At 48.0% G+C, this 13,659-nt stretch overlaps 1 protein-coding gene across 1 annotated transcript in view; it reads right to left on the reverse strand.

Annotated features, from left to right (window-relative positions):
• Positions 1 to 702: 702 nt before the first annotated feature.
• The window catches only part of LOC105088773 (collagen alpha-4(VI) chain), a 110,125-nt gene continuing 97,168 nt past the window's right edge, over positions 703 to 13,659 (reverse strand). Inside the window, exons 34-38 of the mRNA XM_031466360.2 lie at positions 9,991 to 10,081; positions 7,994 to 8,677; positions 6,181 to 6,277; positions 5,468 to 5,697; positions 703 to 1,834 (exon numbers count right to left, since the gene is read on the reverse strand). Coding sequence (XP_031322220.2) covers positions 1,503 to 1,834; positions 5,468 to 5,697; positions 6,181 to 6,277; positions 7,994 to 8,677; positions 9,991 to 10,081 — 1,434 coding nt within the window. The 3' untranslated portion in view covers positions 703 to 1,502. The remainder of the gene's footprint in view (positions 1,835 to 5,467; positions 5,698 to 6,180; positions 6,278 to 7,993; positions 8,678 to 9,990; positions 10,082 to 13,659) is intronic.

Here is a 13,659-nt window from a genome sequence, read left to right on the forward strand (position 1 = left end):
GCTGTTCCTCTCCATCAATGGCTGTGTCACAAAGTAGAACACAGATTGCAGACAGCTGGTGTCACACATGGTCTCACACCAAATGATTTCTCAAGAATGCCTTTATTTTTACCCTGGGGAGTAAGAATGAGATTTCACATTAGCTGTCCCTTTTCCCAGACCCCCACTTCGACTAACACTTCCATGATCTCTAATAATAAAAAGGAAACTACATTTCAGTTCATGTCCAAATGAGATTCTATTTAACTGCTTACGTGGGTTTTTCGTTTGCTACAATGCCAAGAAAATTCCTGGGTCACATTAGAGATCAGGTTCAAGTCTCTTCTTCGCTCGGTTTGAAATCATTTAAATAACTTTCAGGAAAAGTTTCAGTTGCTTTTTTAAACGACTAGAATTCAGTCCTTTCTCAAATCATGGATCGTGTGGCTGGTCCCAGCCCTCGGTGGCAGGAAGGATTTCCCAGGGTTAGGAATCCGACCTCGGAGGTTGTAGCTTCAGCCCCTGGGCTCCATCACTCATTTGCTGTCTCAGCCAAGGGCATCTCGGTGTCGTCAGTTCCTAGAACAGAGGCAGCAGGGAAGAGGCTCTGCCTGCCTCTAGGGGAGGCTGGAGCACACCGGGTCTCACACTCCTCCTTGGTCTCGAACAGGTTGGCGTTGCCCCCACAGCTACCACCCCAGAACGGTCGGCACGCCTGCTCCTCCTGGAGACAGTACCACCTGAGGACGTAGTCCCGGCACTCAGGTGCCGTGGGAGCCCCGGAGCAGGGACCTGCAACAACACGAGTGCGGACAGAGCTGGGTTTTCCGCCTGAGGCTGACCGGCAAGGAACAACGGTTTGGAGTCTGGGACCCAAAATGAATCCTCACTCACCCACAACTGGCTGTGGGACCTCGAGCAAGAAACTTATCCGCCCTGAGCCCCAATTTCCTCACCCGTAAAAGCAATATTTTTTGAAAAGCCCTACATCTCAAGTCTGTTGCAAGGGTCACAGAATCCACGTGAAAGGGGCCGTACAGTTGGAGTCGTCGTTCTGCACGGGGTCTAGAACAGGGCAGATACACCAGACAAGGTACAAATGAGTGGATGAATGAATCAATAATGCTTTCTGACACTGAGAACCCCTCACTTGCTTATTAAACTTAATTCCCTCATTTTTTCAAACCATCTCAATCCGTTGCCTAATCTCCAAACGTTCCAGCCTTCTAATGGTCTCAATAAATGCAGCAAGTTTATTATTTGTTGTACCCTGTTTTATAATTATTTACTGCACCCGGACACTTGCCTAACAAGTAATGATAGCCCTTCAAAGGGAGACACGATGTGCCTGGAAAACGAAAAACAGCATTGAGAAGCAGCAAGTTACAGCAAGTGCAAGATCTGGGCATGTGCCTATTTCAAATTTTCAATCAGACATGCATTTTCCCAGGTCCGTAACCTCTGCCTTCAGGGAGAACAGGTTTCTTTGAGCACACTTGGTGTCAGAGAAAAATATTCTTGGCTCAGCTCAACCCTCCAGCACAGAATGATGGTAACCTCCTGTTTCCCCCGGGGCCTTCCAGGCACCTCCCAAAGCAAGTGGATATTATCTTCAGAAAGCAACTCATGGTGTGCTCTTGGGAGTTTTCTTGAAGGAGGGACAAGATGTCCTGGATCCAAGATGATGCAATACATTGACAGGAATTGTCTTTTGTCTTGAGCAGGCGTGTTTGAATTTTCCAGCAGCATGACCAGCTCTGGGGGATGTCAGACAGCAAGCAGCAGGGCCCAGGAGAAAAAGCAGAGCAAAGGCTCCCGTGATGTCGGGTTGCAATGGCGAACTTCTCACTGTATCCTGTAGGTTCAACCAACAGACCTGGGGCTCAGCAGTCAGCTAGTACCAACCTCTACAGTTATCACCTGATTCCAAACAGACAAGCCCAGGACGTGTTTAAATAAATCAGATGCTTTTCCGATTAACACTGGGTGGCTTTTGTCTTTAGAAGCCCTATCCTTGCCTTTAGTCTCGGAGACAATCAAACAGAAGTTGTTTCTTCTGGATTCTACTTCTTAGGGCCGCACTGTCCAGCAGAACTTTCTGCCATGAGGAACAGCTTCCATGATCTGCCCTGTCCAGCATGGTAGCCGCTCCCCATGCAGCTGTCGGGCATGTGAAGTGTGGCTGTTGCAACCGAGGAATTAAATTTTTAGTTGGATTCAATTTCAAGTTATTGAAATCGAAACACCCCGTGGCTAGTGGTTGGTCAGGGCAGTCATAGGTGAGTGAATTCTCATTGCTTTAAACGAATTCTAAGGTGTTCTTTGTAACCTAACACACAGGAAGCCTCAGACTCTTAATTTTCTTTTATCAGCATGATGCGATAGGGTGTTAGGTGCCAATAAACTTCCCCCTGCACAATTATGGACAGCCTCCAACTTTACATTTCATGTTATTTTTGCCATGAGTGCTAACTCCCACCTTCTGGGAAGAACCCTGCAGCAGCAGTTGGTTTCGTTCAAACAAGTCCATAGAATCCAGGAAGGAAGAGGAAAAAAGACGGGGAGAACAGAGTCGGACAGGTCTGGAGAAAGGGCAGTTTTATACACAGGGGACAGCCGAAGTCACGGTAGGAAAGCTGGCTCAGCAGCTCGTGGTGAGGGCTTTGAGGGCTGAAGACAGGACCCTGGGGGAGGCATTGCGGATTTACCACGAGATGAACGAAGCCAAGCTTCAAGGCCCCTTCTGTGCATAACCCTCTTCTCAATAAATATTTAATTTCATCCTTAATTTCAGTAATGTTGTGTTCTTTATCTTAAAGGGAGCCCCCTGGGGCGGGGGAGGGCATAGCTCAGTGTACAGCATATGCTCAGTACGCACAAGGTCCTGAGCTCAGTCCCCAGTGCCTCCATTAAAAGCAAACAAATAAATACATAAAAAATACATAAATAAACAACTTTTTTTTTAATTTTAAAAAGAAGAGGGCCCCTCAAGTTGCATAAACTTCAGTTTCCATCAAACTCAGATTCCCGATGAGGATGGACCCGGGAAGAGGAACCCACAGGATGGGCTGGTCAGAAGTAGAAAAAAAGAGAAAAATGTTGTCTCCGCAGCCAAGAAAGGAGAGGCTTGTAAAGAAGGCAGCCACACGGGCTCCGCCCCGGAGCTCAGGTCAGGGAGTCTGACACAGCCTTCTGGTCTTGGTGCTCTGCACGCCCTTCCAGTCAAGGGACAGCTCGTTTCTCTGCCTGGAAGGCAGTGAGAAAGGCTGCGAGCAATGTGGGGAGTTGCAGGAGGCCGCACCTGGCCGCCTTTACTTCCTCCAGGAGCAAAATGATGCAGGTATCTGCTGGAGAAACAGACATGGGGGCAGGAGCGTGAGGAGGAGGCAGAGGCTTGAATGGCCTTGGGATGCCATTCCCGGAGAGGGGACTGGCTGGAGCGAGGAACAGAGTGCCTGTGAACTTCCCGGGACCTTCACGCCTCTGTGAGGGAGGTGGGATGAGAATACCGGGGAGCTCTCTTCCAGCCTTCCGCCTTGATCTTATGGGAGAAGAGCCCAGCCATAGGGCAGAACTTCTCACTCCCGCTTGCTCAGTGGAATCACTAGTCTGCTCCACACCCTGAGATTCTTTTTTTTTTTTTTAATGTTCCACTAACACATAATAATCACATTTATTCTTTTGCACAGCTGCAGATCTGCCAGGATTATCAAAAAATAAAAAGGTTTCTGAGCAGATGGAAAGAGAACTGTCAAAATCCAGTACCCGCTAGACACGAAAGAACAGTTTCAACTGAAATCAAGACCACAACCTCAGCGATCTTCTCCCAAGGAAATAAAGACTGAGAAGTTGACGTTAATCACTGATTACAATTAGTTAGAACCGATTGCACTAAAATAGTTCTGCTTTCACACAAGGATGTTAAATCCTGGAGCTCAGTTACGGGAAGCCTCTCTCTTTTATCTCCTCTTTAGAACATCCCCAACATAGTGTAGGGACTGGAGCCCTGAATAAGGAATCTGGAAACGTGAACCCTTTGGCCAAGTCAGCCACTAGATCCAGAATTCGAGGGGCGTCTACAAATTACAGGACTCTTCTAAACCACGGATAACTGGGAAGACTTTTAGATCTCTTCCTCAGGACTCCTGGTGTTCCCTTTTGCAGACAAACCGAAGACTGCACCCAGAGATTCTGATTGCACTGGTGTGGGGTGAGGTCTGGGCCTTGAGAATTTTTTAAGATTCCTAGGTGATTTGAACTTACAGCCAAGACAGAAGATCACTGCCTTCATAATCCTTAGTCTACTAAGTAGATATTATATACCCAAAACATGACAATCAACAAGAGAAGTTCTTCTATGCTGAAAGTTTAGCCTAAGAAGCAGGGAGGGCGTAGCTCAGTGGTAGAGCACACGCTTAGCGTGCATGAGGTCCTGGGTTCAATCCCCAGCACCTCCGTTAAAATAAATAAGTAAATAATTAAACCTAATTACATCCTTCCCCTCTCCTAAAAAATAGTTTAGCCTAAGAAGGTGAAATGGCACTGCCCCTGCTGGGAGTGCTGGGAGTGTCCAGTCCTCTGTCTGCCTGGTTTTGTTTCCCTCTGGATATGTGTTTGCTTCAGAATCTAAGAGGTAAGACACGGCGTCAGCATCTTAACGGCTAACTTGTATGCTTCCTATGTGACAAGCATACGAATTCTCAAGCTTTGTTCTCAAAACAACCCCACGAGGTAGGCATGCACATAATCTCCACTTTACAGATCAGAAAACTCAGCCACTGAGAGATTAAATCATTCTCCCAGGGCCCCCTAATTGACAACATCAGATAGAGAACCATCTAGACACGTTCAAAACCACTGGGCAGTGACCTCTCGCTTCATCTAAACAGGATGGACCATACCACTTACTAGAAACTCTTACAGCTTTTCCCTGCCTTTGAAAAAATTCAGAGTCAAATCCCTGCTCCCCACATCCCTCTAACGCGTTCGCTGTTTTGCGTAATTCACTAATACCGCATGAGAGGTGACAATGGCCTCTGCGTTAATGTAATCCAAAATCGACACCACATTGTTTTAGAAGGACCCAGAATGTTCCTTCAACTTGGTCTGAATACATGTGGCCACTCATAGACAAAGGGGCCTTCCTCAAGCTGGAGCGCTTTCCCTCAAGGTCAAGACCATGGTTACCCCTTCTGTGACAGAAGAGAACTTCACAGGGTGAGCTTCCATGACCCTTCCTGACACACCTTCCGTTCCCCTCCAGTCTTATAGTCAGATGGAAGTCAGCCCTCACGTGCTTCCCTAAACTAGTTTCTTTAGCTGCATACGCGAATTTGTGCATCTGCAAGGAAAAGTGTCTAAAAAAGCCAAAGTGCGCATGCTAACAGAGCACAGGATTTCTTTTTTTTTTTTTTTTTTGCTAAAGATCACAAAAAGTAAAATTCAACTGAAGTTGTAAGTAAGGAGCAAGGAGTCGTTCGGGTTTTACCATAGTCCGTGCCTGAATTTCTTTCTTTTCTGATTTCTTTCTGCTTTGCAGGCTTTTCTTGCTCATTTCCATTAGCATCATATCCATCCTTTTCATAATTTTTGACTGCTTTCTGCTGAGTTCTAGCTGTCATCGTGACCTTTCCAGTCTCCTCCAGAGAAGAGTCTCTCGCTTCGAGTGCTTCCAAATCATCAGCAAGACGAGATTTGCCCGACTGGTGTGTGGCTGACCTGCAGGGAACCCACCCCGTCAAACGGTGAAACTCACCCCCAGAACGAGGGGGCGTGTCCCAGCTGGTGCTCTGGGCTCAGGGAGCTGGGCTTGGGCGATTCCTGAAGACTTTGTCACCGCAGCAGCTGTGTTCTTAGGTTTGAGAGGTGTGTGCGCAAACATCAGACTAATAATTTGTTAAGTGTGATCCATTTTACCTCTGGGCGTGAGACTAGAGGATGGGGAATGCGGTCGGGTAGAAAATTGTTATTGTTTGCTTTTACCCACTTCTGTGCTGTCTGAATTTTTTTCAGTGGTCTCATATTACCCATTGATATTAAAAACTAAGAAAAGAGAAACTGAACCATATTGGATGTCACAGGAGTGTCTGAGCCCCAGTGGTGTGAATCAGGTCAAGGGCTGGCATTGCCTGTGACTCCAGAGAGAAAGCGTCCTGCAGGGGACAGAGCTGTGGGACCAGCCCAGCCGGGCCCTAAGCCTACCTCTTGACAGGCAGAGCTGACTGCCGCAGAGTATCCCCTCGATTCGGGCCCCCACACTCTTCCATGAGCTCTGGGGGTGGGTACTGGTTTCTTCCACCTAAAGATAAAATAAATTCTCAAATCAAATCAAGCCTATAATAGTATGAAACTTGAAAGTAAAACAAAATAAAATAAAGCATAAAAACAAAATAAAATAAAGCATAAAAACAAAATATTTTCCATTAAGACATAAAACTTAAGACAGAAAATAAAATCAAGTAAGCACAAAATCAAGTAAAATATACAAAAAAAAATTAAAAAATAAAATCTAAAAACCAAAAAAAAATCCACTGACATAAAAGCAAAAAGAGATAAAATAACTTCAAACAAAGCACAGCATAGGCACAAAAATAAAAGCAAATAAAATAAAATAGGAAAACAAAATAAAAGCATAAAATAAAAGGATGTAACAGAACGTGAAATGCAACCTAATGGAAGAAGACATTAAAAAAAAAAGGCAATTAACTAGAAAAGTGATCGTTCAGCCTGTTCGTCCCTCAAAGAATCACTAAGCGCTCAGCCATGCATTACAATTCTCTCCTCCATCTCTTGCAAAGGTAATGAATCTAAAGTTCAGAGAGGTTCACCGACCTTTCTAGAATCACACAGCTCACTAGTGGCAAAGTGAGGACTAGAACCGATTCATCAGTCTCCACGCCTCTCAAGTCAGAGAGGCACAGATGCTGTGTCAGTACTTCTGAGATGCCCATCAGACTCCCTTTATTCCCTCAGTGAGGAAGGGGCACGTGTCCCTTGAGGCTCCCGACAGGATGTCACACCCACGTACAGACTGAGAAACTAAGGTCTCCGCGCAGAGAGGGAGAGAAGACCTCCCGTGTCACGAGGCGGCACCCACACAAGAGCTGTTCTGGACTACACACTGGTGCACAACGCCCAAGGCCACCTCCTGGAAGGGTGACCAGGATAATACCCACCCCGCAGTCCTGACCGTCTCCACACCAAGCCAGGGATACAGATTTGGTACTAGCAGCCCATGAACTTGGTTCAACTAGTTCCAGCCAGAAGTGAGGGCACTAGGACAGGAGACAGGGAGGAATTCCAGCCAAGATGCACTGTCACTCCGCCCCCAAATCTTCACTGCGGCTTCATCCACCAAACCTGAGGTGGGGGACTCTGGACTTCTGTCCTGACTCCCTCACTTCCTGGCAGGTCCCTGAAGACCTCTGAAAATAAATAAATGTCATATACCTTGCCACTCAAGCTGTGGTCCACAGACCAGCAGCGACAACAACCAGGAGTTTGTTAAGAAAGCAGAATCCCTGGCCCCAGCTCGGACCTACTGAATCAGGATCCGAATTTTAACTAGACTCCCCGGGAAATGCACGTGCATGTTAACTTCTGAGAGCCCTGCTCTGCAGCACTGGGGGCTGGATTCCTGGGCACAGCAGTACCGACACCTCCGCTTGTATCTGCGCAGCCATGGTGCTTTCACGCACGTATCTGAATGCAGGCTACACAGAGAACACACTGTAATCCTCATTTTGGTAAAAGAAAACCCAGAAGTCAGGTGGAAACATCAGGCTCCTAGGCGCCACACAAGAAATCAGTACTAGGCTTGGCACAGTGTCAGGGCAACAGAGCTCGGGGTTTTCAGGTAGTAGGGGGCTCCCTGGGAGCTCCCCAGAGGCTGCGGGGCTGCTCACACCTCAGCAAGGGCGAAGGTGCGACGGGCGTCCACTCGCCCAAATGCCAGGCTCTGTACGGCCCTCCCTGCAGCCCACCTGGACATCCCCCGTGCACCGGAAATGCTCACTTGTTAGGAGGTTCAGGAAGGCCCGCGTGAAGCCCCGGGCATATGCCACCTCCGGGTCCGAGATCCCCTCCAGTCGTAGCAGGTGCTGCTCAGAGGGGGCGCTAGCCACGTGGGCCAGCTCAGCCAGTTCGCGGGTCCCCACGCCCGGGCCCCAGGCCAGCACAAACAGAGTGATGCCCTTGCACTTGGCCTCCAGGGACAGAGTCCTTAGCTTCTCCCGGTCCCAGCCGCTGGTCTCACTGGCCACGATGGCAAAGAGGACCTGCACCCTCCTGGGCAGCGGGGCTGCCAGGAGCACCCTCTCCAGCGTCCACTCCAGAGCATGGCCCAGGGCAGGGGCTCCCTGCAGCGGGTGGCCCGCGGCCTCGCGGACGTGCTTCTGCATCTGCATCCGGCGGCTGTAGGAGGTCAGGTGGAAGCCCTCGCGCACAGGTGGGTGGCCAGAGGGCGGCCAGAAGCCGGGAGTCGTGTGTGTCACCAGGGCCACGCGCGCCCCACGCGGGGATGTGCTTGGCTCCGCAGCCACCTCCAGGTCATCCAGGGTGGCGCCCACAAGGGTCAAGGCGGCGCGGTACAAGTCTGCGTCCACGCCGCTGGAGCTGTCCACCACGAAGGCCACGTCCACGTCCACTGCCAGGGGCCCGGGTGCACCCCGCCCGCACTCCGCAGCCGGGTGGCACGGGTCTGCAGAGGAGAGGCGGGGAGAGGCCGGGGTTACCACGCGTCCCTTCCCTTTCCATGCACACACACTTCCAGACGCTCAGTAAGGAGAATGAGTGCTGAGGGCTACCCTCACAGGGTTGACCCTGTGGGCCGGACACTGTAAGTAGATGTGCCCATTATCCAGAAGGAAGAGTTGAGAAGACCTGATTCCACATTTAATGTTTGTAACCACTAAGCTTCCTAATCCTTGGTTTCACAGATCCCTGCCTGGCCAATCAAGCCCCATCTCTTACTGGGTGTGTGATCTGGGTGGATGACAGCTTCCCCCTGGCCTCCGTGCCCTCCTCTGTCCGATGGAGATAATGATGATGATGACAACAACAACAACAATGGCAGCACCTCTGTCCTGAGGTTGTTCGTGAAGTTTAACTTTAAAATGAGTCATATATGTTAAGTGCTCAGAAGAACACACGGGGTACAGTAAAAGCTCAGGCCAGCTGGGTTTATGCTTCCAAAGGAGTGGGGATGGAGGCGCAGGGAGGCCACATGTCAATGAGGTGATGGGCGTCAACGCAGTCCATCAACTGTAACCTACACAGCAAGCGGCAACTCCTGTATTTGACACAACCAAGTTCTCGGAGCCAAACCGCTCATGGCAGTGTGAGCCCTGAGCGTGAACCAAGGAGAAGGAACAATTCAATCCCCTTTTGATTTTGCCTAAGGGACTCACTGTGGCCCCGGGTGATGGGGGTCTGGGCATGCGTGGGTTTCAGCATCTTGTTTGATCTGGCACAGGCCAGTGCGGGGTGTGGGACGTGGTGATGGAGACTCCCAGAAAGGGAATGATGGAATGATTTGCCGATACCCCACAGGTGGCCAGCGGCAGTCCCAGGCCGAGAACCCAGGACCCCTGACTCTTAATTTGGTGGCCTGTCCTTCACACTAAGGTTCCGCTGAGGAATGAACGCAAGCCCAGCCAACTATGGGAGCCTGACAGGACAGTACATAAGCGGAGTGGATCGGGGGTTACTGAGAAGACAGGGAGGGGAAGGCACTGTGGGGGGCACTAGCAGACACTGGCTGCTCTAAAGGGAGTGGGAACAATTCATCTCTGTCTGACCATTGCCACAAGGGAATGCAGTGTCTGCGATTCTCCAGATGATTCTGACTTCCTGAGAAAAATGAGAAATCCAGACTTGATAGGAAATTCCCCAGCTTGGAAGTTCTGCATGTACCAAGCAAATGCACATCTGCAGAGCAGAACTGGCCTGTGGCCGCCAGCTAATTCATCCTGTTCTAAAGACAGTGTGAGAAGCGACACTGCCCAGGCTCACCATAGCAGAGCGTGCAGCGGGCCACGCGCTCCACATCCTGCTGGCTCTCCGTCTCCCAGACATACAGGTGAGATCTGTTGGTTCTATCCATCTGGGGGGAACACAGACACAAGGTTATTGTTAATTATCGCTGAACTAAATCTCAGGCCTTGTTTTCCATGCATCTCCCAATTCAGGTGAGAAAATTATTAATATGATTTTTTAAAGAACGCATATAATTATGTATGTGTAATTTGGCATTATCTATGCCGGCTGCATACAGTCATTTAGTTCTCTAGTTTCAGCGTGGAGGTTGGACTGCATGAGCTGTGGGTCTGCAGACCCCCAATGTGTATAGAACTCAACCAATGTCAGGCTGTGTTGGAACTAGGGTAAGGAAGTCGAAGCTTTAATTATTTAGAAATTCTGTAAATCTTCAGTGATTGTCCGTGGTATGTGGTGCAGTGTTGGGGGAGTTATAGACATGAACACATAGACTCTTCAAGGAGGTGGTCCCGGAGGTCACATACTGTTAGAATGGAAAGAGGCCGAGACCACAGGGGAGGCCTGGCTAGAATATTCCTGGTGTTCACAGCTGGAAAGACGGAGGGAATCAGGGAAGGCTTTGCAAGGATGGCAAATCTGTTTGTCTCCTTCACTTAACCTTTCCCATTATGATTCATTTAATTACTAGTATCAGGCTTAAAAGAAAAATGGTGTTAACAATAATAAATCCTTAGACACATGCACCCAGGGTTCACAGCAGCACTATTTACAACAGCCAAGACATGAAACAACCTAAATGTCCATCAACAGGTAACTGGATAAAGAAGATGTGGTGTATGGAATACAATTCAGCCATAAAAAAGAATAAAATAATGCCTTTTGCAGCAACATGGATGGACCTAGAGATTCTCATACTAAGTGAAGTCAGTCAGTCAGACAAAGATAAGTATCATATCACTTACGTGTGGAATCTAAAAAAAAAAAGATACAAATTCTCTTTACAAACCAAAAACAGATTCACAGGCATAGAAAACAAACTCTAGTTACCAAAAGGGAAAGGGCAGAGGAGGGATAAATTAGGAGTTGGGGATTAACAGACACACATTACTATATATGAAATAGATAAACAATAAGGACCTATTATACAGCACAGGGAACTATATTCAATTTCTTGTAATAACCTATAATGGAAAAGAATCTGACAAGAAAATATATATGTATGTATATGTATAACTGAATCACTTTGCTGTACGCCTGAAACTAACATTGTAAATCAACTACACTTCCATAAAAAATAAAACTTAAAAAGACAATAATAAATCCAACAAGGTCCATGTGATAACTGGCTAGACCATCGACAAACCCATTCCCTTGTCTTCCGAGGGCCATGGCTAGACCTCAGGTCCCGTCCTCATCGTCCCTTGCAGCTGACTGGACCACGTGGCTAGGGTGGAGCTGCCCGCGTGGGGGAGGAAGCGCTGACTGCCATCTCCAGGGCGTGCACTCAACTCCACTACCTCCTCAGCCCTCATCTGCCAGCCAGATGCAAAGGATCCAGAAAAGATTCTGAGGACCCACCTCACTGGTGACAGAGGCAGAAATAACCCTTTCTGGGGCTGAACCACTGAGACGTGGGTGTGAATGGTTTCACAGTGAACCTCCCCTGGTTACCACAGACCAGCAGCAGGATTTCCCACTGCATCGTGAAATGAGAAATGCCTTCAGATTACTGCTCTCTGGGATTGAGGGGTGGTCTGCAAAGAGCTGGCTATCTCGGCTTGGTCATGTCCATCTCCTTGTCTACTCTGTCACAGCACCTGGGACAGTGCCTCCCTGAGGGCTGGAGGACCAAGCAGACCCGGACCCTCCTCGGGTAGCAAGGTACATGGGATTCAACGATGTACTTGCCCTCGGGGAGACAGATGGGCAAGGGTTACTTTGGACGAGAACATTCGGGAACACAGACTCCATGCAGAGCTCTTCCCTCTTCCTATTCAGGACTGCAGCGTGGTCCCTTCCACTGAGCTTACTTGGAGGAAAAACCCTCCAAGGAAAAGAAATGTAAAGAGCTGAACTTTCGTTTATGCTCATGTTACACAAAGCAAACACGGGAACATTCCTAAGTCTTCCGTGGCAAAAAAACCCCTGAAATTATGCTTTTTCTTGACTTGGAAATTCAAACCAACCAAGACTGATTCAATGGCTACCAGGTAAAAGGCTTAACAAGCCATCTGGAGACACCAAAATGACACAGCCACAGATTCCAAGAGCTTAAAAACCTTAAGTGGAAAGATGGACAGTCTTTAAGAAAGACAGAGGCTCAATAATACATTTTAGGAACACAGGAAGAGATTCATTTCAAAAGGAAGAGGTGGAGGGAACCTGATAAATAATGATGATGAAGACAATGGCATTTGAGAAAATGAGGAGGATCCTTACCTGGCAAAGCAGCAGGGAAAAGCATGATGGCATGGAGGAACAGCATGTGCAAATGCCCAGAGGTAGGCAGTGGTTATCTATGGGTTCTTCTCAATGCCCCAACACCCTAGAGATTAGATGTACAGCATATCTGAAACCCTCTAATTCCCTGCCAGACAGAGGAAGCTGACATGAAGAGCGAGGGGAGAGTCGCCAGCATCCAACATTCAGATGGACTCCACATGGTCACTAGATCTGAGAGTCGACCAAACCAAATGGACCTAATAAATCCCCAAAGATCAAAGAGAACAGTTGTCGGCATGGAAATGATACATTAATAGCTTCCCTGGAAATCACAGAAGGCAATCTGGAAGGCTTCTGAAACCAGGGTCCACAGCAGTGTTCCAGAACATGGAAGAAGCATGGAAGAACCCCAGGAGCAGCGACTTTACTCCAAGAGTTGCAGGGAAATGCTAAGCTGGTGTTCATTACTTTTAAATCACAGGATACATGAGTGGAATGTGTTATAAAAGGAAGAATTCATATTTTTAAGGTAGTATGAAAGACTTCCAACAAATTCAAACATTCCTCCGTGTTTGTACATAGGAACAATTCATGGGAGAAGTTCTATGCAGCCCTAATGGACTAGGTGTCCGGAATTGGGGTCCTGTTCTCTGGTCTGCCGGAACTGGCTGTGTGACCTTGGATAAGCCCCTGACCTGTTTCCCTGGCAACAGAGGTTTAAGGTAGGAGTCACTACTGCTGAGTTCCTCCTGTTCTGACACAGCCTAGCCCTCTGTTCTTGTCTTCTCTTTTTGACTCATGTTCAGGACACTGTAACTTTTTCTACTAGGAGCAGCTCAGGGGATGCAACCCTCCATCTGCTGTTTTGCTGGTTGGAAAAAAAAAAAAACAAATTCAACTGAACTGGAATAGCTACAAGCCTCGCATATTTTTAACTTTTCTTAGGAAGAATAGTTTTGTGATCATGCTTAAAATATTCACCATTCTTGCAAAAATAAAATTGTGGAAACCAGAACACAAAAACACAGTGTGAGTCCTCAGGGAACCATAATTCAGCAGAGATGCTTCTGGACCTCCCTGTTAATTCATTCACATTTAACTCATTTGACTTTGGACTGGCCAGCATGGTCCCAGTCACTGATAAGGCAGACAAGATCATTTTGGAGAAAGTTCAAGCAGAGAGATCGTATGGGAGGGGAGCCGGGAGGGAGAAGAGAAAACAGGGTCTCTGATTCCTACTGC

The sequence above is a fragment of the Camelus dromedarius genome, chromosome 2 (genome assembly GCF_036321535.1).
Source record: "Camelus dromedarius isolate mCamDro1 chromosome 2, mCamDro1.pat, whole genome shotgun sequence".
NCBI lineage: Eukaryota > Metazoa > Chordata > Mammalia > Artiodactyla > Camelidae > Camelus > Camelus dromedarius.